Below are 22,187 nucleotides of genomic sequence, written 5' to 3'. Positions count from 1 at the left end.
ATGCGTTGAAGTCTGTCGCGCCGTTGGGTTGTCTAGTTGAGGATTCCTCTCGTCCTCATAAAACTGCAACACCGCAGTGTCAGGAGGAGCGGTCGCATTACAGCAGGCATACGAGAGCTGCGGCGGAGTGATGACCCTCCCCAGCCAGGAATTCAGAGAGCTGCACGAGCTGATCAGATTGCATGAGAGCAGGAGAGCGAGATAGGAGAGGTTGGATGTATGGCATGGTGGAGAAAGAAAGTCGTAGGGGAAGAAGGGGAGAGATCGAGAAAGAGTAGGGGGGGGCAGCTGTAAAGAGCTAGCGAGGAGGGAGGAGGGAGGAGCACAAGGGTCAACCTGTCCTCTGTAATAGTGCATCGGAGTCTTCCTGTAAACATCCTCCAAAGAAAGATCCGCACCATGATCCAACAATATCCGGATGATGTCATCGTAACCTATCATTGTTTCAGCCAACACACGCTCTCAAACGCAGTGTACCCTTCTCGCAAGCATGATGCAACGCCGTTTCACCGTTCATCTTGTCACGCGCATTCACGTCCGCTTGGTGCTGTTGCAACAGACTTCAAGAGTTTATCGTCAAGGTTTCAATCTTGCCTTCAAGAGCACCTCTACCACTCGCACATGCCCCCCTTCCGAAGCTAGGTGCAAGGGAGTGTCCTGGCAATTCTTTCAGCTCAGACAAGGGAGATAAGGGGTTTAGCGGACATGATTGAAAGCATCCTTCACGTTGACATCTGCATTGAAGTCCAGCAGGACCTGGACCGCATCGGCATTCCCTCCATCGCACCTTCAAGCTCAAAGTCAAGCACCAGCACCTGATCCACAACATCCTCACGCGAAGTGCAGTGCCGTGCGGTCATCGTTGAATCTCTGATGTACATCTGCCCCGTGTAGCAAGAACTGTCGGATGTCTTCTGCATTGCCACCCCTTGCAGCAGTATAAAACGACATTACCCGTTCCCTCACGCACTGCAAACCCCATCACGACGAAGACAAAATGGAAATGAAGTTGGAACCTTGCAGACATAGTAAGCAGAGCTATCAGTACCACGAGCTCTTTGCCTTTCTGTACTGGCTGCACTCAGAAATCAGCAAGAATTTCAATCCTTGAATTATCACTGTGAGCTTTAAGAAAGGTCAGCCACACAAAGCCTGCACGTCCTTGAATGGAAGATCAAGACGGCATGAACAGCATCAACTTTGTGCCTGGGGAACAGATACTAGCAACACTCTTTTCTCACTGTTGTTTACAGCAGTACTGTACTTCACATCGCTGTAATCTCCCTGTTCCTTTGAAACCAAAATGCATGGTATCTCGCAGATGGATCAGGAGCTCAGAGCCCTGGCCCATGAGAGCTTCTATGCGCTCTAACGAACTAAGACTTGCATACTTGACTGCATAACAAACATTCAACCCCGCTCAACATTCAACCCCGCCTAAATTCCATGTAATGTCTCGTGCAATGTTGAGTTTGGTGAGGATTCCCCCACGATGATCCAGGGCATGGCAAGACACGTACCACTCTCCTGCATATTACCATCTCTCATCCATTCCTTCATCTCTTGCATCGCTTCAGATTATCGCCCATTACTTGCAAGTTAACCACCCTCGCTCCATGCACCGCTACTCCTACCCCATAACTGCTCGTCCTAATCCTCACCTGACTGCACAATCTACACCATATCATGCCTCTCCCTTTCTCTACCAAGTTTGCTCTGTCTCCCCCATACAACTCTCTCTTCATCTCTTCTCTTCCTCTCCTCCTCCTCTCCTCCTCCTCTCCTCCTCCTCCTCCTTGCTGCCCGTCGCCTCGTTGCGTTGCATGCATTCCCGCTCTCATATTATGAAATACCACCCACCTTGAGATCTCCAATGGTACCCCTTAACTTTACCACCCGTCAATTATAGCGATTTGTTAGTATAAAGTACCGGTGAAATTGGACCCACCACCCTCCACAAAAAGTGAATCGTATTCACCACCCGTACTGTAATACCCCCACCCCACCCCGATACGATCTTTCACCTCTCCCCTTATCTTGGGGTACCGGTGTTTTTGACTGCAATATGACCCTATCTTCCTCCGAACTTGTTCCGTACCCCCGTGCACAGGCACCTTACCGCTACAATCACCCTATCGTTCCATGTCAAAATCCTTCAAAAGGACCGGTAGTATTTCATACCCCACCCAGATTACCTCAATAATCACCACCGGTGGACAAGTCTCCTACCCAAGCACCCCACCCTCAAGGACGATCGGAACGGGAGAAGTACAATAATTCACTCAAAGTTCACTACTACTACTGTCAATACTGTCCCACTGTGGCTTTTACTCAAAGTTAAGTTAAAAATCACTAGGAGGACAATCCCAGTGACTTCAGTTCCCGGGCCCGGACCCTCCGCCGGGCCATTGGAAACAGACCGTTAAAGACCGTTACCTATCGTTTCTTCGTCAACGCAAGCATCCTGAACACATGTAACGGTCACCACTCGAGATGGCAGACAAGAATGCCGCTGCGGCAGGAGCGAAGCTTCAGGTGAGAGGAGGGAAAGGATGGGGAGAAGGAGAACGAGGAGTACAGACGAGGATGAAGACGGGGATGAGGATGAGGATGTATGTAGACAGGGATGAGAAGAAGGAGATGAGAGAGGAGGACGAGGCGAGGTCGAGCATGGGTCTGGGAAATAGAAAAGCAGCAGAATGTAGATCACAGGAGATGGTATTTTATGTTGCGCAGAGTCGTGGTGGAGGAAAATGGCATAGATATGATACATCTTTAGATGACCATGATAACATGCTCACAACATTGTAAAGGTCCATCGACGAACTTGGAATGTGGATGAATATCAGCGAAAAGCCGACGAAAGGAAAGCAGAGGAGATGCTGAAAGTTGCGGTGATGCAGCAACTTCCACGACGAAGGTGAACTGATGGAGATGGTGCAGGCTGATCCAGCATCGTCATCGTCTTACTCTGGTGATTGTGCTCTCTTGGATGTCCTTCAGACGTCCCTGATTTTTGAGCATGTTTGTAACATACGGAAAGGTACCGTAATCCGACGCGACGCCCTCGACAGGAACAGGTCGAGAGACGGCAATGATCTTCAGATCGACAAGCTGGTGATGCCACGATGCCTGCGATGTTGTCGGCGAGGGCCTAAAGTATCTCCATGCAGGTCGGGAAGGCGATTGTGGTCTCGTCAAACACACCCCTGGAGCTCAGTGGAGGGTGAGGGAGGGAGGAAGAGACATCCTTGTCGGATGACGAGCCTCCAGCTTCTACTGCAAAGTCTGCAAGTGCTCGCTCAAGGACAGCATGAGCTGGCTGGACCACATCAACGGAAAGAAGCACAACCAGGCCCTTGGGATGAACATGAGGTGAGTGAACGATGTTGCTGCCTCCTCCTCCTGCTAACTGCTTCCTTGCTTACAGGTGCGAGAGAGCAACTCTCGAGCAAGTTCAGAAGCGCATGAGGTACGATGAGCCGCAGCTCTCCTGCTTGTGTGGAGGGTCTAACGTCAGGCAGGGAGCATCGGCCGTCGGATCGCAAGAAGGCTACTCAGGATGTCGACGACGAGGTGGCTGCTCTGGACGAGCTGGACTCGCGCATTGCAAAGTAGAGGCCTTGTTGTGTCTCCTTATAGGCAGAGTGATGGTGGATGACAGGTTGCGAGAGGAGGAGGAGATGAGCAAAGAGGCAAAGCGAGTGGTAAGTGGAGATACGGATCGAGGGAGGGAGAAACAGTTGAGGAGGAAGTAACAGGGAGAGGAGAAGAGGGAGGGAACAGGAGGATGAAGGAGGAGGATGAGGCTGTGAAGAGACTGAAGCGTCTGCAGCTGAAGAGGCAGAAGAAGGAGGAGGAGAGGGCCAAGGAGAAGGAGGGGCTGGACGACGGCTTCGAGGCCATGATGGGCTTCGGCGGCTTCGGAGGGAAGAAGTGAAGGGCCTGTTGCCCTTCCTGCCTCCAGGGCTCGTGCAGGTGTGCTTGCAAAGGGGTTGAGCTAATGGATTAACGTGAAAAGAGGAAGAGCTAATTGTGATGAGTGAAGAAGTGATCCTCGACAAGGCCCCCCGTCACTCTCGCACGTGCAGCTGGCGCAGCACCTGAGCCTCGAGGCCGAGACTTTCCAGCTGCTTCTTCATCCTCTGCGTCGTTCCAGCAGGAGAGGCGAGGAAGGCAGCGATCGTGACCGCGGTGGAGGAGGATTAGCAGATCACGAGGGTGAGGAAGAAGTGGAGAAGCAGGAGCAGAAGCAAGAGCAGGAGCAAGAGCAGGAGCAGGAGCAGGAGCAGGAGCAGGAGCAGGAGCAGGAACAGAAGGAGGTGGAGGGTCAGAACTGTCACTGGGAGGATGCAGGATTACCGCATTCACAGCTTCAAGGTCAATTTGAGTAGCAATGGCCTCGTCCAGGAGCGTCTTTTCAGGTGAGTCAACGGCCAGAGCAGCAACACGAGGGAGGAGGAGGAGGAGGAGGAGGAGGAGGAGGAGGAGGAGGAGGAGAGAAGTAGAGTACCATCACAGAAGGGCAACAGTGATGAGGAGCGGGTTGATGGTGGTGGTTGTAGTGGTGTGGAAGATGACAAAGGCAACGGAGGAGAAGCAGGAGCAGGAGTATCACGAGAAGCACCTCCAATCTACCCTTCTCCTCGGAGATCCGCCAGCAAGTCCCTTCTAAGTTCTCGATCTTGACGTGCGCCTGTCATGGCTTGATAAGGATCTCTCTCTTATCCCCGTCAACGAACCTCCCGGCAGTCCTGCTCCACCTCTTGTAGCTTCGCCTCCAGCTCAACTTTACAGCGCCAAATGTCACTCCCCTCCCCTCCCCTCCGTTCCCTTCCCCTCCCCTCGCTTCTCTTACCTCCCTTCTCCTCTCCCCTCTCTCTTCTCTCTCTCCTTCGTCTCTCTCTCTGCTTCCTCTCTCATCGCAGTCTTTCTACCTGCCCGCAGCTTCTCAATAGCTGCTCTGTACTCTGCCATTTCCATCTGCTCCTTGAGAGCCGTTCGCGTGCTGTCTGAAAGGACGATGCGTTCTGCTCGGAGGTCGAAGCGATCAGCCGAAGACTGCAGCTTGTCGAGTGCGCTGCAAGAAGGAGGAAGAAGAGGGGAAAGAGGAGGGGGGGGAGAAGCGAACGAAGGAGACGAGGAAGGAGGGGAAAGGGAGGGAGGGAGGAGGCTGCTTCAGTATCTGCACATCACTTACGACTCGTCACCTCTTCTCTTCCAGCGCTTTGACGTGCCAACAATCTTTCTCCATCTCTGCTACCGCAAGTTTGACACTCAGCTCCCTCAGTGACGATGTCGCTTCCACCCATCGACTGCGATGCCTCATGAGTCCAACCCTCTCCTCCTCCCCCTCCTCCTCCTCCCTCTCCACTCCTCCTCCTCCCTCTCCTCCCCCACCTCCTCCTCCTCCCTCTCCTTCTCCCCCTCCCTCTCCTCCTCCCTCTCCACTCCTCCTCTTCATACTCCTTCCATCTGCTCCTCGCCCTCCACTCCTCGCCCTCCACTTCATCGACCTGCTCCTCCCCCTCTCCTCCTCCTACCTCTTCCATTGATCCGCCTTCTCCCTGAACAGCCTCAACTGACTACGGGCGTGCTCGTAGCTCTCAGCGGTGACATGCCCCTCCTCCGTCCTCCTCGTCTCCTCCACCAGCTGAGTGAGAACGTCTTGGATTCTTCCAGGGAGGAAAGGATCGTCGGAGCGAGGATGGATGGAGATGGAGGAAGTTCTGAAAATCTCGAGGATCCTGTCCGAGCTCACCAGGATACTCCTCTCTGCACTCCCTCCCTCCTCCCTCCTCTCCGTGACGTGCCGCGTCTGCTGAAGTTTGGCGACGACCCTCTGCAGCTTCGAGTTCCGCCCCCTGGACTCCTCTAGCTCCCTCCTAAGGTTCCCGCTGGCTGCCAGCACAGCCTTGTACTCCTTCTCGAGGCTCCTCACCTCCTCCGTCAGTCGCGCTATGCCTTCCATGCGCATCTCCAGCACCGTCGAGATCTCGTCCTCGTCCAGACCGTTCATGCCTGCCACGAGCAGGTCAGAGAGTGGGCAGTGCTGCTGCCTTCTTCTCCTTTCCTCACGAATGATGGAGAAGGAACTCATCCTCTATCCCCCGCTCTCCTCTAAACTCGCCTCCTCCCTTCAATCTCTCCCTTACTCCCTCCAGCTCAGTCCTCCTCCTCCTCCTCCTCTTCATCCTCCTCCATCACCGTCTTGCCTGACCTCCCTGTCAAATCTTTTTTTTGTTCCGGTCTGTTCCGGCGCGGGCCTGACAAGTGATCGGAACCCTCCTGATTGCCCTCGTACTGATTTTTAACTTAACTTTGAGTAAACGACTACCGTAGTACTAGCTCTCTTTTCTGATTGTCCTCGTCCTGATTTTTAACTTAACTTTGAGTAAAGAGAGCTGGGACTAGCTTCATATCTCTTACTCAGATCTAGCTAGTGACGAGGCAGTACTGCCCGCGGCCGCGGCCAGACAGTGACTGAGACGCCGTGACTGTCGGAGACGGGCCTCGGAGGAAGCCGGAGCTTGGCTGAGAGCGGTAGAAGCTGCAGGACTCAGGCTAGAGAAGAAGAGACGTGCTGCCGTGCAGGGCAAGCCTGCCCTGTATCGGCGGTGGAGTCGAAAGTTCAATGAGCATCGAGGGGATCAAGTCACAGTGAGCGATTCTTGTTGAGATTCTAACACACAAAGAATAACAAGAGCAGAGCCAAACAATCTCACTACCCCAACACCCTCAGCTGCCCTCCAACACTGTATCCAGCTGACTCGACCGAGATTTCTCAGCTTCTCATCCTCACAGCTCCCTCAGCAGGCACATCTTGCCGTCGAGTCCAGCAGGGCAGGAGCAGGGTGTACATTCCCAGCTCTCTCCCTCCCCCCTGCAGTACCCACTAGCGCACTTGCAGTCCTCCCGTGAAAGGCTGCTTGAGTTCGACATCGAGTGGGCAGGACAGGACAAGCAGGAGTCCTCCGTCAGCCGGACTGGACCCCAGCTGTACTTTCCAGCTGGGCAGGCCTTGCAGGTCGGGGGGGATGAGAGAACTCCAGGGGTACCGTAGTACCCGGCGTTGCACGTGCAGTCGAAGATAGAGCGGCTGCCGAGGCTCGAGAGCGCGTTGGCGGGGCAGGCGAGGCAGCGACCGCTGGGGACGGAGAAGTAGCCCTCCATGCAGAGGCAGTCGGAAAGGAGGAGGCGACTGCCGACCGCCAGCGAGTTGGCCGGGCACGGGGAGCAGTCCTGGTGTGCGGAGAGGTTGCCGTAGAAGCCCTCGTCGCACATGCAGTTGGATATCGAGCGACTGCCAGGTAGGGAGAAGGAGCGAGGAGGGCAGCGACTGCAGCTCAGATCCTCTCCCACCCCTGCGTAGAAGCCAGCTGAGCAGAAGCACTCCTGTGCCGTCGTCGAGTTCTCCTCCGAGGACGCGTTCGCCGGGCAGGCTGAGCAGCCTCGTCCCTCCCATGGCCTCCCGAAGTAGCCACGGACACAAGCGCAGCCGCCGAGCCCGACGCTTCCTCTCCTCGAGCTGGACCCTTCCGGACAACGCCTGCATGCCTCCTCCTCCTCATGGAGGTAGAACCCTTCCTCACACTCGCAGTCCGACGCCTCGTCGCTTCCTGCTACCGCTAGCATGCCTGACGGGCAGCGAACGCAGGAGCCGGCCTGTCCGTATTGTCCCACCGGGCACACGCAGCTTGTTCTGTCTTGGATGGAGATCGAGCCAGCTGGGCATGAGGCGCAGCTGCTTGACCCCGCGAACTTGGTCACCGTCCCCTCCATGCAGGGCGAGCAGGGCGGGGCTCCGCTGCTGCTGAAGTGGCCCGGGTCGCAGAGACAGGAGCCCGACATCGTCTGCGAGGAGTTGGGAGGACAGGAAACCTCGTCCGAGGACGCCAAGAGCCGGCGTTGGGTCACGACGCACTCGCCGCTGGCCTCCACGGTCCCTGTGGGGCAGGTGCAGGCGCTCAAGCTGGTGCTACCGAGCTGAGAAGTCTTGTTGCTGGGACATGACGTGCAGTGGGTGACTGCTGGAGTAGAGCTGTAGGTGCCTTGTGGGCAGAGCGAGCAGTTGACCTGGACTCTGTCCTCCACGAAGACGAAGGAGCCGTAGTATCCAGCGTTGCAGGAGCAGTTGAAGGAAGACTCCCAGCTGTACGAGTTGGGGTCTACCGCGGAGCAGAGCTTGCAGCTGATGTTCCTGCCGGGGTCTCCGGCCGATCCTGGGACGCACGTGCAGCTTGACAGGACGGTGCTGCCAGCCGGAGATTTTGACAACAAGGGGCACTGGACGCAGTCGGTGTTGGAGCCGTAGTAGCCCTCCTCACAGATGCAGTCGGAGAGTGTGGCTGCTGCCCCGGGGAGCGAGGTAGTATTGAGCGGGCAGATCAGGCAGGAGGAGGAGGGCGAGCCGTAGTATCCTCCCCGGCAGAAGCACTGGCTCGAGCTCACGCTCCCTTCGTTGGAGGTGGCGAACGCTGGGCAGTCGAAGCACCCAACATCCTGCTTGTACTTCCCAGCTGGGCAACCCAGGCACTGACCAGCCGAGAAGTAACCGTAGTTACAGAAGCAGGCAACCTGCCCCTCGGCGGAGTAGGAGTTGTTCGGGCAGGGAAGGCACGAGCTGACGCCGAGCTGACCAGCGTGGTCGTTGAAGGTGTTTGACGGGCAGGGCAGGCAAGAGGCCTGACCGGTTGGGTCTGTGTCGTACTGCCCAGCTGGGCAGGAGCAGCTCGCTGAACCCTCTGGAGCTGTGGAGCCAGGGAGGCAGGGGAGGCAGGAGGAGGCGCTGGACTGACCCGGAAGGTCGTTGAAGGTCATGGGAGGGCACTTGACGCAGAGGTCCAGCAGCTGGAAGCCGCTGTAGTATAGCTGGAGATCTGTTGACCCTGTGACGTTGGGCTTGTATGTGCCCTGCAGACATTGTTAAAGTTGTGCCACGAGTGGGCAGGAGGGGAAGAAAAGGAGAACACAAGGGGAGGAGGTGGAGAAGGAGAGAACAAGAGGAAAGAAGAGGAGGACGAGACGAGTTGGAGAAGCATGGAGACTGTCTGACCGGCTGGCATGGCTGGCACTTCCAGCTGAAGCCCATGTAACCTCTGCTGCAATGGCAGGTAGAGAAGCTGTAGATGTTCTGGTTGGGACTTGTGGTTGAGTTGTCGGGGCAGGGGGTGCAGATAGCGTGACCGTCCATGCCGAAAGACTCGATGTAGAAGCCTGAGCCACTGAACAATCAGGGAGAAGGGAAGACATGTATAAGGGAGAAGGGAGGACGTGTAGGAGAGGAGGAGAGTGGAGGATAAGAGGGGCAGAAGTAGAGAAGTAGCAGACAAGAACAGAGGTAAGAGAGAAGTAGACAGTGAGCAGCGAAAAAGAACTTTCCAGTAGCTCTCCTTCCCCCTCCCATCTCATGACGTACCTGTCTTGCAAGCTCTACAGAAACCTTGACCGGGGAGGAGAGAGTCTGTATCCCCAGGACACGAAGAGCACGAGGGCTGTCCCCGGTTGCTGTACTTGCCGCTAGGGCAGGCGACACAGTCTCCTCCAATCTCCTCGTATCCCTGGTCGCAGGCCCAGGAGGGACAGGAGGTTGGGGCGGCAGGGAGTCCAGGACGAGTGAAGTGAGCATTGAGAGGCTTGCTGTTGGTACATGGACGGCACTGCGCGTCGTCCCATGCCTGGCAGGAGTCCCAGTAGAAGCCGTTGGGGCAGGGCTGAAGGGAAGTGCAAGGCATGCAGGCGGCGTTCTCGTACTCAGAGCAGTTTTTCCACCACTCGCCCTGAGCGCAGCCGGTGAAGCTGTTGAGCGAGGGAGGTCAGGCGAGCAAGGCGAGCAGAGGAGGTGCAGGAAGAACAGAAGCAGGACAAGGAGAAGGAGGAGGAGGGAGAGGAGGAGAATGGAGGAGGGAGGAGGGAGGAGGGAGAAGATCATATTACGGAAGGCACTCATGGCAGTTGCCGGTCGTTTTGTTGGTGTAGGTATACTGATCGCACGTGCAGACGGTTCGGTCCGCATTGGACGAGCGTCCTGGAGGGCAGGGCTGGCAAGAGGACCAGGAAAGATCTTTCCGAATCTTTCCGAAAGAACTGAAGAAAGCTGTCAGACAGAGATTGGGAGAGGGAGAAAGAGAGAAGGAGAGGGAGAGGGGGAGAGGCGGAAGGCTTGCGAGGATGCTGACCAGAAACTGCATCCGTTGTCCACCCATTCGTAGCCAGCGTTACAGATACAGTCTGTGATCTCTACAGCCCCAGGGACGGTGGAGGAGTCAGGGGGGCAGGAGGAGCAAGTCTCGTTGCCAGTGTAGTTCTTCCAAGTACCCTGAGGGCAGCGCGTGCAGTTGCCGCCCTCCAGTTGGAAGCCAGGTGAGCACTCGCACGAGGTTGAACCTGCGAAGGGGACAGGAGGTAAGAGGGGTCCTTTTCAGTCATATGGCAGATGACCGATCTGGTGGGTGGAGAAGTTTCCAGGGCACGTGAGGCATTCGACGGTAGCGACGAAGAACTTGTAGGTGCCGATGGGGCAGAGTGAGCAGGTGGAGGAAAGATTACTGCCGTATCCTGGTATGCACCTGAAGCATCGTCAAGGCGATCAAGGGGAGGGGGCGAGGGAGAGGGAGAGGCGGTTGACGAGGAGAGGTACTGGAGGAGGGATTCATGAGGGGGAGGACGAGGAGGACGAAGAGAAGTAGAAAGAGGACGAAGATGAAGAGGAGGAGCAGCAGCAGGAGCAGCAGCACGATTAGGAGTACGAGAACAGGAGGAGGAGGAGAATGGGAGGAGCAGGACGGATGACAAGGAGCTGTAGAAGGAAGAGGAGCAGAAGGACGAGGACGAGGACGAGCATGAAAGTAACTGGGGAGAGCAGGAAGGAGGCGTTACTCGCAGCGATTGATAGATCCGCTCCCAGGCGACGAGATGGTGTTGTTGGGGCAGGAGGTACAAGTGAGAGAAGAGACGGAGGCAACCCGGGTAGAGTACATGTTGCTCGGGCATTTCTCACCTGGAGATCAGGGCTGTCAGGAGGGAAGGAGAGAAGGTGGGAGGAGAGGTGAGAAAAAGGAGGAGGAAAAGTGAGGAGGAGAAAAGGAGAGGGAGGCAGAGAATGAGAGGCAGAGGGAGGGAGGAGGGAGGGAAGGGGGAGGGAGTGGAGGGATGGAAGGGAAGGGAAGGGAGGGAAGGAGGAGAGGGAGGGAGGGAGGGAGGGAGGAGGTGCTGGATGAGGAGTATTCGGAAAGAGGATCTCACATCGGTATGGCCCCGGATACTCCTTGTAAGTTCCTGCACACGAGGCCGTGAGGGTTTGGAATCTGACGATGAGGAGGATGGAGAAGTACGAGTGAAAGGACAAGAGCGTAAGGTAGGGAGGAGATTATTTCTCATCTGAGCACGCAAGAGGGGTCCTTGTACCTGCAGGGCAGGGGGTGCAGTTGGTGTTGGGCCCTGTATACCCGAAGTCACACCGGCAGTACTTGATGTCGACAGTGCGCATGGAAGAGACGGAGTGCGGCGGGCAGGACACGCACTCTGTGTTGCCCGTGAAGTTCTTGTACGTGTTGACGGGGCACATCCTGCAGGAGAAGGAGCTTGCTGTCGAGTCCGGACGGTAACCAGGAACACAGAGGCAGGAGGAGATGGAAGGGCTTCCCTCCCCTGACACAGACCTCGGAGGGCAGGCGGTGCAGGAGGTAGACGCCAGCTTGCTGTTGTAGGTGTTGGCAGCACAGAGCTGGCAATCCTGGTTGGCAAGGGTGTTGGAGTAGGAGCCCGGACTGCAAGGCTCGCAGGGAGAGTCGAAACTCACGAACTTGTACCCGGGGAGGCACAGGCAGTCTGTGCTTAGTATGACCCCCTCTCCTGCTGTGCTCGCGTTAGACCGGCAAGGAAAGCACTGGGAGTCGTCGGAGGCGTTCTTGAAGGTGCCGACAGGACAAGCTTCGCAGCTGCCCGTCGCATTCCTCTGCCTGCCTGCTCCACACCGCTCGGTGAAGACGATGTTGAGGACATGAGACGCGTTGAAGTCGCGCAGGAACTGCTGGCGGTCGAAGGTCTGGAGTAACGATGCGAAGAAGCTGCGTGCTGCCATGACCCTCCAGGTGGCCTTGACGACGGGAGAGGAGGAGGAAGAGGGCAAGGGGGTTGTGGAGGGAGGGGTGGACAATATATCGGAGGAGTTGAAGGAATCTGTGGTGTTGGATGAGTTGGTCGAGTTTGACAATTCAGTGGCGTTGGAGGCGTTGGAGACTGTGACGTTGCCCTGCTCGACCAGGTTGTTGGACTGAGTTCCCCCCACCAGCGCCGAGGAGACGAAGTAAACGAGGTCGAGGGGGAGGAGGAACAGGGAGGAGAGAACCTGCGTCAGGTTGCTCTGGAGGTCGAGCGTGAAGGCGTCCACGTCCCCCGAGACGAAGACTTCCACCAGCACGTCCACCACGTCGGCCGTGCACTCCGAGCTCGCAATGTGAGAGAAGTAACCGGGGTCACACGGCGCACAGGTCGTCATGCCAGGCTGAGAGGTGAAGGTGAGGGCAGGACAAGCTGAGCAGGAGTACCCGTCCTGCTTGTACCCTGGCACACACTTGCAAGAGTCGATCGTTAAGCTCCCCATTGCAGCCGTCGAGCTGTGTGGGAAGCAGTCCTGACAGTTCACTGCGTCCGTCTCCGTGTAGTTGGGGGGGTTTCTCTCGGTACGATCCCTTGGGGCAGGAGAGACAGACGACCGTCCCGTTGCTGGAGGCATAAGTGCCGTCCCCGCAGACCGAGCACGTTCCATTGCCCGTCGCGTTCTTGAACGAGCCTGCTGGACAAGGAAAGCATCGGAAGGCAGCTTCAAACACGTAACCCCCAGCACAGATGCAGCTGCTGGTGCCTCCCACCGACGTCATCCCCATCGGGCAGTTGGTACACGCCGAGCTGCCCTCCAGCTGCGAGTAGGTTCCCACGGGGCAGTCATCACAGGCCTGGAAGCCCATCAAGCCCTTGAACTGTCCTGCCGGGCAACCCTGGCAGTCGCTGATGTTTTTGCCCGTGTATCCTGCCTGGCAGGTACAGTTGTCTAGCGCAATACTGCCGCCGGGGGAGGTAGATAGGGCAGGACAAGCTTCGCAGGATGAGGAATTCACGCCGGCATAGCTCCCTTGGGCGCAGGGGCGGCAGGCAGGCGTGTAGCTGACTTGAACTCGTGCAAGGAGGGAGGGGCAGGAGCTTGTGTTGCTGCTCGACCCGTTGATCCTTATGCTCAACTCTGAGTTGGGCGCAATGTCAGAAGTCTTGGTGATCCACGTGTAGACGTCAAACTCAGTGCAGTTGCTCCCGAGGTAGTCGCGAGACAGCTTCTCGGTGAAGGCGAACATGGAAAAGGAGGCAGCGAGGAAGTAACCACTGGCGTTATGCGGGGAAATGTAGATGGAGACGTTGAGCTCGGAGGTGTCGGACAAGGTCAGAGCTGGGAAATGCAGAGAGCAGGGTGACTGCGACGTCAGGTTGCACTCTTTGACTAGCTGCACCAACTCCGAGGAGAGGAGGGGTTCGCTGCCTGCTGGGCAGCTCAACCCTTGCGCCAGGAGCACGAGCCATGCAAGCTGAAGGAGCGACGCGTATGCGAGGACCGCAAGACCTCTCATGGCTTCAATCCTCTTCCTTCTTCATACCTGCAACCAACCACAACCATGAGCGCGTCTACCAGTCAACACTCTGCTGAGAGTACTGAAATCAGGAGATTTAATGCTGCTCATCCCTCCTCTACTAGTTGCCTCTTTCTCTCTTCACTTCGTCTTTTCTTCTTCCCTTCTCCACTCTCCTCTTCTCTCCTCCTCTTCTCTGCTTCGTCTTTCAGGCTCTTCTCTTCTCTTCTCTCCTCTCCTCTCCTCTTCTCGTCTCTTCTCGTCTCTTCTCGTCTCGTCTCGTCTCGTCTCGTCTCTTCTCTTCTCTTCTCTTCTCGTCCAATCTCTTCTCTTCTCCTCTCCTCTTCTCTTCTGTTCCTATCTCTTGTCTTCTCTTTTCGTCTCATCTTATCTCATCTCATCTCTTCTCTTCCTATCTCATCTCATCTCTTCTCTTCTCTTCTCTTCTCTTCCTATCTCATCTTATCTCATCTCATCAGATCTCTTCCCATCTCATCTCATCTCATCTCATCTCATCTCATCTCCTCTCCTCTCCTCTCCTCTCATCTCATCTCTTCCCATCCCATCCCATCTCATCTCATCTCATCTCATCTCATCTCATCTCATCTCATCTCATCTTCTCTTCTCTTCTCTTCTCTTCTCTTCATCCCAATGGTCGCCATTGATGTGCACTAGTCAAAGTCAAGAATCATCTCCTGGCCCCCTCATCTCCACTCAGACCCAGCCTCGTCGGCCCCGGGCTCGGCGGGTCGGGCCGCGAGTCACTGGCTGAGTCTGCCGGCGCTGGCTGGACTTCCAATCGGATGAAACTTGGGCCGAAGATTTTTAGGCCGCTTGCCAGTGACCGTAGTGCGCGTCACTGCCGGGCCCGGGTTTGTCGGAGTCGGAGGCCGAGCCGGGTCGCCGGCCGATCAGGCCGATGGCCGCCGAGTCGCCCGGCCTCCGCGGCCCAGGCTCAATTTGCCACACTGTCACATGATGTGACTCCCGGGGTCTGGGCAACTTGGCGATGCCATTGCCGCCCCGGCCGGGCCGGGAGCCGGCGCGGCCCCGCGAGTCACTGTGGCACTCAGGGCCGGGCCGGGACTCCGAAGTTCCGCCGTCACAGACGGTGACAAAAACAATTAGTCAATATATGACATGATATATGAATGATGATTTTAAAAGGCACAAAGAAATCATTTTTACAACCCAATTATAACGAAATCAGTACAAATTTACAACTTATTTTTAGAACACAAGCCAACAACCAGACAACTACAGATTAGCAGGGATGGATTGCTACCTCTCCTGTATTTAATATTAGATATATGTTTAGTGCGGTATTGAGCTGTATTCCCTCTGGTACTGAATCTACTGAGATCAAATCTATCAATGGTTGGTCTTAAAACGAAGCTTGTATATTTCAATACATCGAACAAATTCTTTTTGTTGTTTTGAAACTATCAAGATATGTTAGATTCTTGTTTATGGAATATTATTTATAAATGTTTTCCAAATTTTATAAATAATTATTATAACTACCGATTGTGATCGATACTTGTTTTAAAAACAGATGCTAGGTGTTTACAAGTTCAATATGTCATTTTAGACAACCTTCTGGTACTTTTTTAAAAATATATCCTTAAAGTTTTGGTACAACCGGTTGGCTTCTAGTATTAGACATGGCCCCCCACCCCTCAAGTTGGCTTAGGGGAATACAATCTCAGCGGGTGGGTGGACATTGGGAAGGGTAGTGAAGCAGTAAAGATGTAAAATACCGGTACTTTAGAGTCTTCTAATCGCTATCAAAGTGGGGTGCTTATTTTAAGCGGGGGTAGGCCAGGTAAGAGGTAGGGTGAAAGGACGCCAACGTGACAGGAAGAGCGGAGCATGGCAGGTGCGCCTACGTCAGAGTCTGAGGCGATGGAGAGGAGGAGGATGAGAGGGAGGGGAGGGAGGAAGGGCGAGGAAGAGAACAAGATGCTGAGCAGGAAGAGATGGATCTCCTTGCTCCGCCTCTGTGGTTGTCTTCTGTGCGATATGAGAGTCGAAACCTAGGATTGCGATAGGAGGGATACGGATTAGTAGTTTGCGGCGAGGGGGTGGAGGAAGCTCGTATAAGCGCCACTATCTGCCCCCACTCTGTGCACATTCTTCTGCATGCTGTGTTGTCTTCTCCTTGTGCTCTCCCACGTCCTCGTGCTCCTGCCATGTACCAGGGGAATGCTCCGACTGACCAGAAATCCGCGCAGGTCGAATCGATCTTGACAAGCCAAGATACGACCAGTCGACTTACTGGGGAAGAGCACAGCATTACTTCGAAGTCACCGACCCCAGAACGATTCTGGCGTCCAATGCTGGTCAGTATCCTCTTCGTCCCGTGTACCCGTCCTTTCTGCTCCCTCTGGGATCCTTACACACGTTCTCCTCCACCCTCCATCTCGAGCGTCAGTGTGGTGGAGGGCTGCGACTGCATCTTCAGCTCCTGATCGCAGTTGTCTGTCTTGACTGACACATCTCATCGCAGAGCTTGACGCTGCAAAGAACCTCCTCGACCTCTACAGGGAGAAGAAGGAGCCTGCCGGGACCACTGAGGAGCAAGTTTGGCATGCGAAGAAGCTCTACGACTCAGCGTTTCACCCGCAGACAGGCGAGAAGAACTTCTTTGCCGGCAGGATGTCGTGCCAGGTCCCTGGCAACATGCTTATCACCGGCGCCATGATGGTGTGGTACCGTTCCAACCCAGCTCAGATCCTGCTGCAGTGGGCGAACCAGTCGTTCAACGCCATCGTCAACTACACCAACCGCAACGCCTCCTCCAACATCACCAACGAAATGCTGGCGCAGGCTTACTTCCTCGCCACTGGGTCTTCCTGCGTCGTGGCGGTGGGGTTGAACAAGATGATCGCCAGGAGCCCGACGTTGAGCAAGGGGATTATTGGACGATTTGTCCCGCTCATCGCTGTGGCCAGTGCCAACTGCGTCAACATCCCTCTGATGAGACAAGTTGAGCTGAAGGAAGGGATCATGGTGGCAGACAAGGATGGCAACGAGCTGGGCAAGAGCAAGAATGCTGCTGTGGCTGCCGTCAGCCAGGTATGAAACCCAGTGCGCTTGTTCCTTCCTTGATCCGCTCCCCCCTTCGTGTGCCGAGGTTGTGCCGACGTTCAGTTATCTCATGCTGCATGCAGGTGATCCCCTCCAGGGTCCTAATGGCGGTTCCTTCCATGGGTCTGACCCCCGTCGTCATGGCGTTCCTCGAGAAGCGAGGGCTCCTTACTCGCTTCCCCTTCCTTACTGCCCCTGTTACCATCCTAGTCACCGGGTACGAGCGTGTCATGCTGCTGCTCGTGCTGCTCTTCATGCTCATGCTCATTCTGCTTCCTCTCCTCCTCCTCCTCCTCCTCCTCCTCCTCCTCCTCCTTCTCCTCTGTGTTCTGCTCTCTGGACAGCATTGCTCATCGTTCCCTTGCAGGTTTGCACTCACCTTCTCAACTCCGCTGTGCTGTGCCATCTTTCCTCAACAAGCTGAAATCAAGTTGGAAGCTCTAGAGCCTGAGCTGCAGGCCAAGGTGAAGGAGCTCATGCCGTCCGTCAAGTCGTTCTACTACAACAAAGGGCTGTGAGATACCTGCTCTTCTTGTTATTCTTGTCTTCTGCCGCATCCCCATCTGGAATACAGATACATTGCAGTCCTCTGCCTCCCCGTCCTCACTTGCACCTGCACCAGCTGTCTCGCATCTTGATGTTTCATCGGGTTTCATACAACTTAAGACATATGCACATTTATGATTACGGGAGTTGGGCGTCGATCATATGAGAGGAGTAGTCAGAGAGAGGATGTGAGGAGAGGAGGGGAGAGCAGGAGCAGGAGCAGGAGCAGGAGACGATGAGCATGGCGCTTGACTCAGCAGTTGATGCTGAGAACTCCTCCTTCCCCTTCAAGCACCCCGTCGAGGATCAGATCCTCCCTTCTGTCGCTCTCGCGGTAGGCAAGACATCCGGGCGCGAGCTTGAGGGCAGGCGGCATGGAGGAGCTAGACTGAGGGAGGAAGGGGGAAGGGAAGTGAGCGTTGGAAGCATCTGGCAAACATAGAGAATAAGTTCGTAGGAGGAAAGGGGAGGGAGGAGGTAGGAGGGCAAGGTTGACATGGTAGTAGTGATGGAGGAGGAGGAGGAGGAGGAGGAGGAGATGGTGGTGGTGATTGGGGAGCAGACCAAAGGAGGAGCCTGTGTCGCCCATCTCGGCATCGCTTCTTCCTTGTAGGATCTGAGCTCATGACTCACTTGACTTGCTGTGAGCGGGACAAGAGGAGAGGCACCATGAAGGGTTCCGACGAAGTCTTGCAGAACAGTTTGCTGATCTCAAACTCCGACAAGTCGAAGATGTAGGAGGGGCAGAGGCGGACGGCGTTGGCCTCGTTCTTCATGCTTTCCTTCCTGACATAGTACCAACCTGAGGTAGATGTCACGAGAGCAACAGTCAAGCTTGTCTGCGTTCCTTCAAACTTGGCCTTGTCTATCACTTCCAAGACGTCGCCCTCCCTAAAGACCTCTGAGTCCATGGGCGAGGTGAACGCGGACTGACAGGAGAAGTCAGAAGCCTTGAGGGAGGACTCGAGCGATGCTCAACCTTGACGACAACTTTCTGGAAAGCTTCCGAGGCCACGTTGTCCGTATCTGCAGCCAACTTCAGCAGGGAGCGATTGAAACACGAGGAGGCTGCCGATGGATGTGTCAGGGTCTTCTGTCTGCGCGAAGATCTTGAGGGGAAATCTGAGCTCGACCCGCCTCTTGCTCGACCCATCCCAGAGCTGGAGGAGGCAGGAGCTGGAAGCCAATCTTTTCAAGCCCTGGATCAGACTGTCTATTCCCTGTCAGAGGAGCCGAGTGAGTTAATGCGACTGGGAGGAGGCTTCAGGTCTCACTTCAGCTACCATTTCTCTTTCATTCAGAGAGTGCAGCACAAAAGTCTTGCCCTGAGCCAGTGAAGTCAGTCAGGACCTTGGTCCTCCATCATGAGGGTATCAACGTCATCTCGATCGATCAATTGAGCTAACACAAACTTCTCGACGCTCTGCGTGAGCCTCAGCTTCAGTCCTTTCTCGTCCTTCCAGCCAAGTCAGCACGAATCCACAACGGCTTCCTCCTCCACTACTAACACCTCCTCTTCCACCTTCCTCCCCTCCCTCCCCTCCCTTCCCTCTTTTCCTTCTCCCCACCTCAATCACGATCGAGTTAGTCTTGTCGGTCTTGGATATTGAGGTGATGGACTGCGACGGGATATCAGCCCACTCAGCTCTTTCACGTCCCAGTACCTCTCTGGAGGGCAGGCTCTTCCTATATCGGAGATATGAGGGCGCCTCCTGCTTGTTGTTGACTGCTGTCCTCGTCACCGCTGCCTTGACAGTCCCTTCCTGGTTGATGGAGGTAGGGACACGAGAGGGCGCGAGCTCGAGGGGGGAGGAGTAGTAGTTTGCGTAAGAAGCAGAAGTAGCAGGATGGTTCAGCTGAACCAGGTCAGAGTTGTTGTACACCAGGCGCTGCGGCATGGCTGAGGTCGTAGGAGGAGGGAATGGGGTCTGAGAGGGATGTGGCGCCGACTGGGTGAAGCTCACCATGACCGGGCCTCCGATGTAGTTGTAGACAACGCCTGACATGGCAGCGACTGCAAATCAAAGAGCTCAAGTCAGACAGCAAGTTAGATGCGTGACTCTCCTAGCAAGACAAGTAACTCCGCTAGCTCCATCCTCTCATCGACCAATTGTTACTTTGACTCCCTGCCTGCCTGCCTGCCTGCCTGCCTGCCTGCCTGCCTGCCTGCCTGCCTGCCTGCCTGCCTGCCTGCCTGCCTGCCTGCCTGCCTGCCTGCCTGCCTGCCGGCCGGCCTGCCTGCCTGCCTGCCTGCCTCTCTCTTCTTCACCCGCTGAGAGACTTCCGTCCCCACCTTTCACCTGTGACCACACCAAGAGCATCACATCAGAACGCTCTCTTCCTCTCCCTCCTTTCAATTTCCTTTTGATCTCCAACCCGATCGTGCCCATAGCTCAAGTGCACTCTTTGCCATTCATCAGTCTTGCCCTCACCCTCGTCTCTTGACTCAAATCAGTGACTAGTCACTTCTTATCTCTTCAAACTTCTACTCCTGCTTCCCCTGCTCCCTGCTCCCTGCTCCTATTCTTGCTCCTACTGCCCCTGCTCCTGCCCCTGCTCCTGCTCCTGCTCTTCAGCCTGCTCCTGCTCCTGCTCCTCCTGCTTCCGCGAGTGCCCTCAGGCTGCTCCTGCCGCTGCTCCTCCCGCTCCTGCTCCTGCTTCTCCTTCTCCCGGTACTCCTGCCGCTCCGAGGCTGCCCCTCAGCCTGCTCCTGCTCCTGCTGCCGCCTGCTGCTCCTGCTGCTCCTGCTGCTCCTGCTGCTCCTGCTGCTCCTGCTGCTCCTGCTCCTGCTCCTGCTCCCTCTTTTGCTCCTCCCCCGCATTTTTGTCGGGGGCACATCGCCAGTAACTCCTCAGTAGGCAAGGCTACGACTGCCGTTGCCGGTAAAACCGTTACTATACGTTACAATTCAACGAGGACTACCCTACCGTATCCCACACCAATAGAATACTACCCCTACCCAATAAATTACTCCGAAATACCCCCTAATATTTGTTCCAGACCCCACCACCATGTTGGGTTTACTTATGTACCCCGGTCATTGTGAAGCAAAATTCTGCTTTGCTTACCGGTGGGGGTGGATCAATTTAATCTCTGTGATTTACTCGGATAATCCCTGTGATTCGCCTTCTTTTTTCAAAGATAAAAAAAAATAGCAGCACGAGGGCTCCACCGACCGTCTCATGCACGCGCTGCTGCGGGTGGTCGCTGCTCATGCTGTCCCAGTGATGGTCGCTGCCATGATCCTCTCGCTCCTTCGTCCTGCTCTTCCTTCCTCCATCTGTTTCCCCTATCTGTTGTGAGCATCTTTCTCTCCTTCACCTACCTTGAAGCCGAACAGCCACTATCTTGCCGAAATGTTGACCTTGGGATGTACGATGAGACGTCAGTCAATGTGCTGCTGTTCTTGCATGCTCATCTTGTTTTTTCTTTTCCTTTGTTTCTGAGAGTGCAAAGACAGCTGTTTAGAATTCATGAAGTCTTGTGAGGAAAAGATCTGAGTTCTGAGTGGTTGAAAGGAGCAGAGTGAATATGTAATGGTAGTCTACGTGCAGTATGAAAGGTGTATCAGGGTCAGTCTGACTTGGTTATCTATGTATTCAAGACATGATTGTCTTTAGAATCGAAAGCTATCTATCGCGAAGTGTATATAGAGCATGTTGGCGACATTATGTGGACTTTAAGTATGTGGCGACATTATGAGGCAGTATATCGATGCCGCGGCAGATGTACATAGAGCAAATACACGCATGCTTCATTCCTCGCTCACATTCACGCTCACATTCTTCTGCAGGATGGGGTGCGGAAAGGCAAGGGGAGTTAGGCGCAACACGCGCGACATGTTCCAGAAGGCCTTTGGAGAGAAGGGTCTGCCGTCGATGTCGACCTACCTCACCACCTACAAGCTTGGCGACTTTGTCGACATCAAGGTGAACGGAGCTATCCACAAGGGTATGCCCTACCGCTACTACCATGGCCGCACTGGCCGCGTGTGGAACGTGACCAAGAGAGCGCTCGGCGTCATGGTGAACAAGCAGGTCAAGGGACGTGTTCTCAGCAAGCGCATCCACGTTCGTATCGAGCACGTGAAGCCCTCCAAGTGCCAGGATGAGTTCAAGGCCCGTGTGAAGCACAACGAGGAGGTCAAGGCCAAGGCCAAGAGAGCAGGAAGTGAGTTACGAGCTCTGCTCTCCTCTCATCCTCGTTGCCTAGCCCTGCCTTGAGAGTTCTGCTTCCCCTCCTGCCTCTCTTCCCCTCCTCTATTGTCTCTCTGCTCTCCCCGCTCTTGATGCTCTCTCTCCCTTCTCCCTCGCGCCTCTACCTTCCCCTCTTTCTCTCGTCCCCCCCTCCTCCTACCTTACCCCTCCTCGCCTGCCCCCTTCCCCTTCCACATGCTGCTCCAGTTGTGACTCATTCGTGTCCGCCAGAGAGGATCGAAATCCTCAAGCGCCTTCCCAAGGACCCCAAGCCCGGCTACATCGTTAAGGCCAAGAAGCAGCCCGTCCACACCATGTGCGCTGTGCCCTACGAGCTCCTGGCTTAAAGAACCAATAAAACCATTGCGAGAAGCTCCTCGGGCAAGACGACAAACAGCAGCTGCTGCTTACATGTCTTTATTGTCCCTCCTGCCTGCCTCCTATCGCTGCCTCTAGCTGCATTCGGAACACCTCTTTCTGCTCCGCCATGGTCTCCTTGAGATCGTCCAGCTCCTCCTCCCTCGCTCCCAGCAGCTCCAGTGCCATGGTGAGCTGATGGTGCGTCTCCACAAGCTCCTGCCTTAGGATGGAAACCTGGCGGGACGTTAGGAGCGGGGAGGGAAGTAGAAAAGAGAGGAGAGGAGAGGAGAGGAGAGTGGAAGAGAGGAGGAAGTGGAGAGGAGGAGAGGGAGAGGAGAGGAGAGAAAGGAGAGGAGAGGAGAGGAGAGGAGAGGAG

General features: G+C 55.4%; 6 protein-coding genes across 6 annotated transcripts; 3 read left to right on the top strand and 3 right to left on the bottom strand.

Annotated features, from left to right (window-relative positions):
- Nucleotides 1–348: 348 nt before the first annotated feature.
- GUITHDRAFT_40304 (hypothetical protein) lies at nucleotides 349–562 on the bottom strand (the record flags this gene model as incomplete). The annotated part of the gene is made up of 2 exons (XM_005824087.1): nucleotides 349–434; nucleotides 478–562. Coding segments are annotated over 2 exons (171 nt in total), but the record flags the coding sequence as incomplete, so codon positions are not given.
- Nucleotides 563–2,493: 1,931 nt separating this feature from the next.
- Nucleotides 2,494–3,940, top strand: GUITHDRAFT_116740 (hypothetical protein; the record flags this gene model as incomplete). Its single annotated transcript, XM_005824086.1, has 11 exons — nucleotides 2,494–2,535; nucleotides 2,581–2,718; nucleotides 2,814–2,894; nucleotides 2,944–2,974; nucleotides 3,044–3,117; nucleotides 3,174–3,226; nucleotides 3,274–3,375; nucleotides 3,431–3,472; nucleotides 3,525–3,614; nucleotides 3,665–3,707; nucleotides 3,836–3,940. The coding sequence occupies 11 exons, from the start codon at nucleotides 2,494–2,496 to the stop codon at nucleotides 3,938–3,940; spliced, it is 801 nt and encodes a 266-aa protein (XP_005824143.1).
- A 133-nt stretch (nucleotides 3,941–4,073) lies between these two features.
- On the bottom strand, nucleotides 4,074–6,019 carry GUITHDRAFT_116739 (hypothetical protein; the record flags this gene model as incomplete). Its single annotated transcript, XM_005824085.1, has 7 exons — nucleotides 4,074–4,145; nucleotides 4,363–4,416; nucleotides 4,628–4,696; nucleotides 4,743–4,789; nucleotides 4,938–5,080; nucleotides 5,211–5,315; nucleotides 5,544–6,019. The coding sequence occupies 7 exons, from the start codon at nucleotides 6,017–6,019 to the stop codon at nucleotides 4,074–4,076; spliced, it is 966 nt and encodes a 321-aa protein (XP_005824142.1).
- Nucleotides 6,020–6,798: 779 nt separating this feature from the next.
- On the bottom strand, nucleotides 6,799–13,619 carry GUITHDRAFT_145261 (hypothetical protein; the record flags this gene model as incomplete). Its single annotated transcript, XM_005824084.1, has 10 exons — nucleotides 6,799–8,913; nucleotides 9,056–9,216; nucleotides 9,419–9,798; nucleotides 9,994–10,086; nucleotides 10,179–10,386; nucleotides 10,441–10,568; nucleotides 11,000–11,012; nucleotides 11,245–11,277; nucleotides 11,407–12,505; nucleotides 12,576–13,619. The coding sequence occupies 10 exons, from the start codon at nucleotides 13,617–13,619 to the stop codon at nucleotides 6,799–6,801; spliced, it is 5,274 nt and encodes a 1,757-aa protein (XP_005824141.1).
- A 1,854-nt stretch (nucleotides 13,620–15,473) lies between these two features.
- GUITHDRAFT_155055 (hypothetical protein) lies at nucleotides 15,474–18,580 on the top strand. The gene is made up of 11 exons (XM_005824083.1): nucleotides 15,474–15,498; nucleotides 15,854–15,961; nucleotides 16,129–16,697; nucleotides 16,793–16,926; nucleotides 17,077–17,684; nucleotides 17,820–17,871; nucleotides 17,924–18,057; nucleotides 18,103–18,186; nucleotides 18,237–18,281; nucleotides 18,328–18,475; nucleotides 18,530–18,580. Exons 1-5 carry the CDS (start codon nucleotides 15,492–15,494, stop codon nucleotides 17,225–17,227), a joined length of 969 nt encoding a protein of 322 aa, XP_005824140.1. The 5' UTR covers nucleotides 15,474–15,491; the 3' UTR covers nucleotides 17,228–17,684; nucleotides 17,820–17,871; nucleotides 17,924–18,057; nucleotides 18,103–18,186; nucleotides 18,237–18,281; nucleotides 18,328–18,475; nucleotides 18,530–18,580.
- Nucleotides 18,581–21,046: 2,466 nt separating this feature from the next.
- Nucleotides 21,047–21,823, top strand: RPL21e (large subunit ribosomal protein L21e, cytoplasmic; the record flags this gene model as incomplete). Its single annotated transcript, XM_005824082.1, has 2 exons — nucleotides 21,047–21,425; nucleotides 21,683–21,823. The coding sequence occupies 2 exons, from the start codon at nucleotides 21,050–21,052 to the stop codon at nucleotides 21,796–21,798; spliced, it is 492 nt and encodes a 163-aa protein (XP_005824139.1). The 3' UTR covers nucleotides 21,799–21,823.
- Nucleotides 21,824–22,187: the final 364 nt, after the last annotated feature.

This window comes from Guillardia theta (genome assembly GCF_000315625.1).
Source record: "Guillardia theta CCMP2712 unplaced genomic scaffold GUITHscaffold_99, whole genome shotgun sequence".
In the NCBI taxonomy this organism is placed as follows: domain Eukaryota; class Cryptophyceae; order Pyrenomonadales; family Geminigeraceae; genus Guillardia; species Guillardia theta.
Note: the sequence above shows the minus strand (reverse complement) of the source record. Positions and strands in the feature narration are given on the sequence as shown.

What these genes read in the sequence shown, in the direction of transcription:
- GUITHDRAFT_155055 (XM_005824083.1), top strand. An exon ending in CTGTGGCTGCCGTCAGCCAG is followed by an intron (nt 16,698 to 16,792) that starts GTATGAAACCCA and finishes TGCTGCATGCAG; the next exon opens with GTGATCCCCTCCAGGGTCCT. An exon ending in GTTACCATCCTAGTCACCGG is followed by an intron (nt 16,927 to 17,076) that starts GTACGAGCGTGT and finishes GTTCCCTTGCAG; the next exon opens with GTTTGCACTCACCTTCTCAA.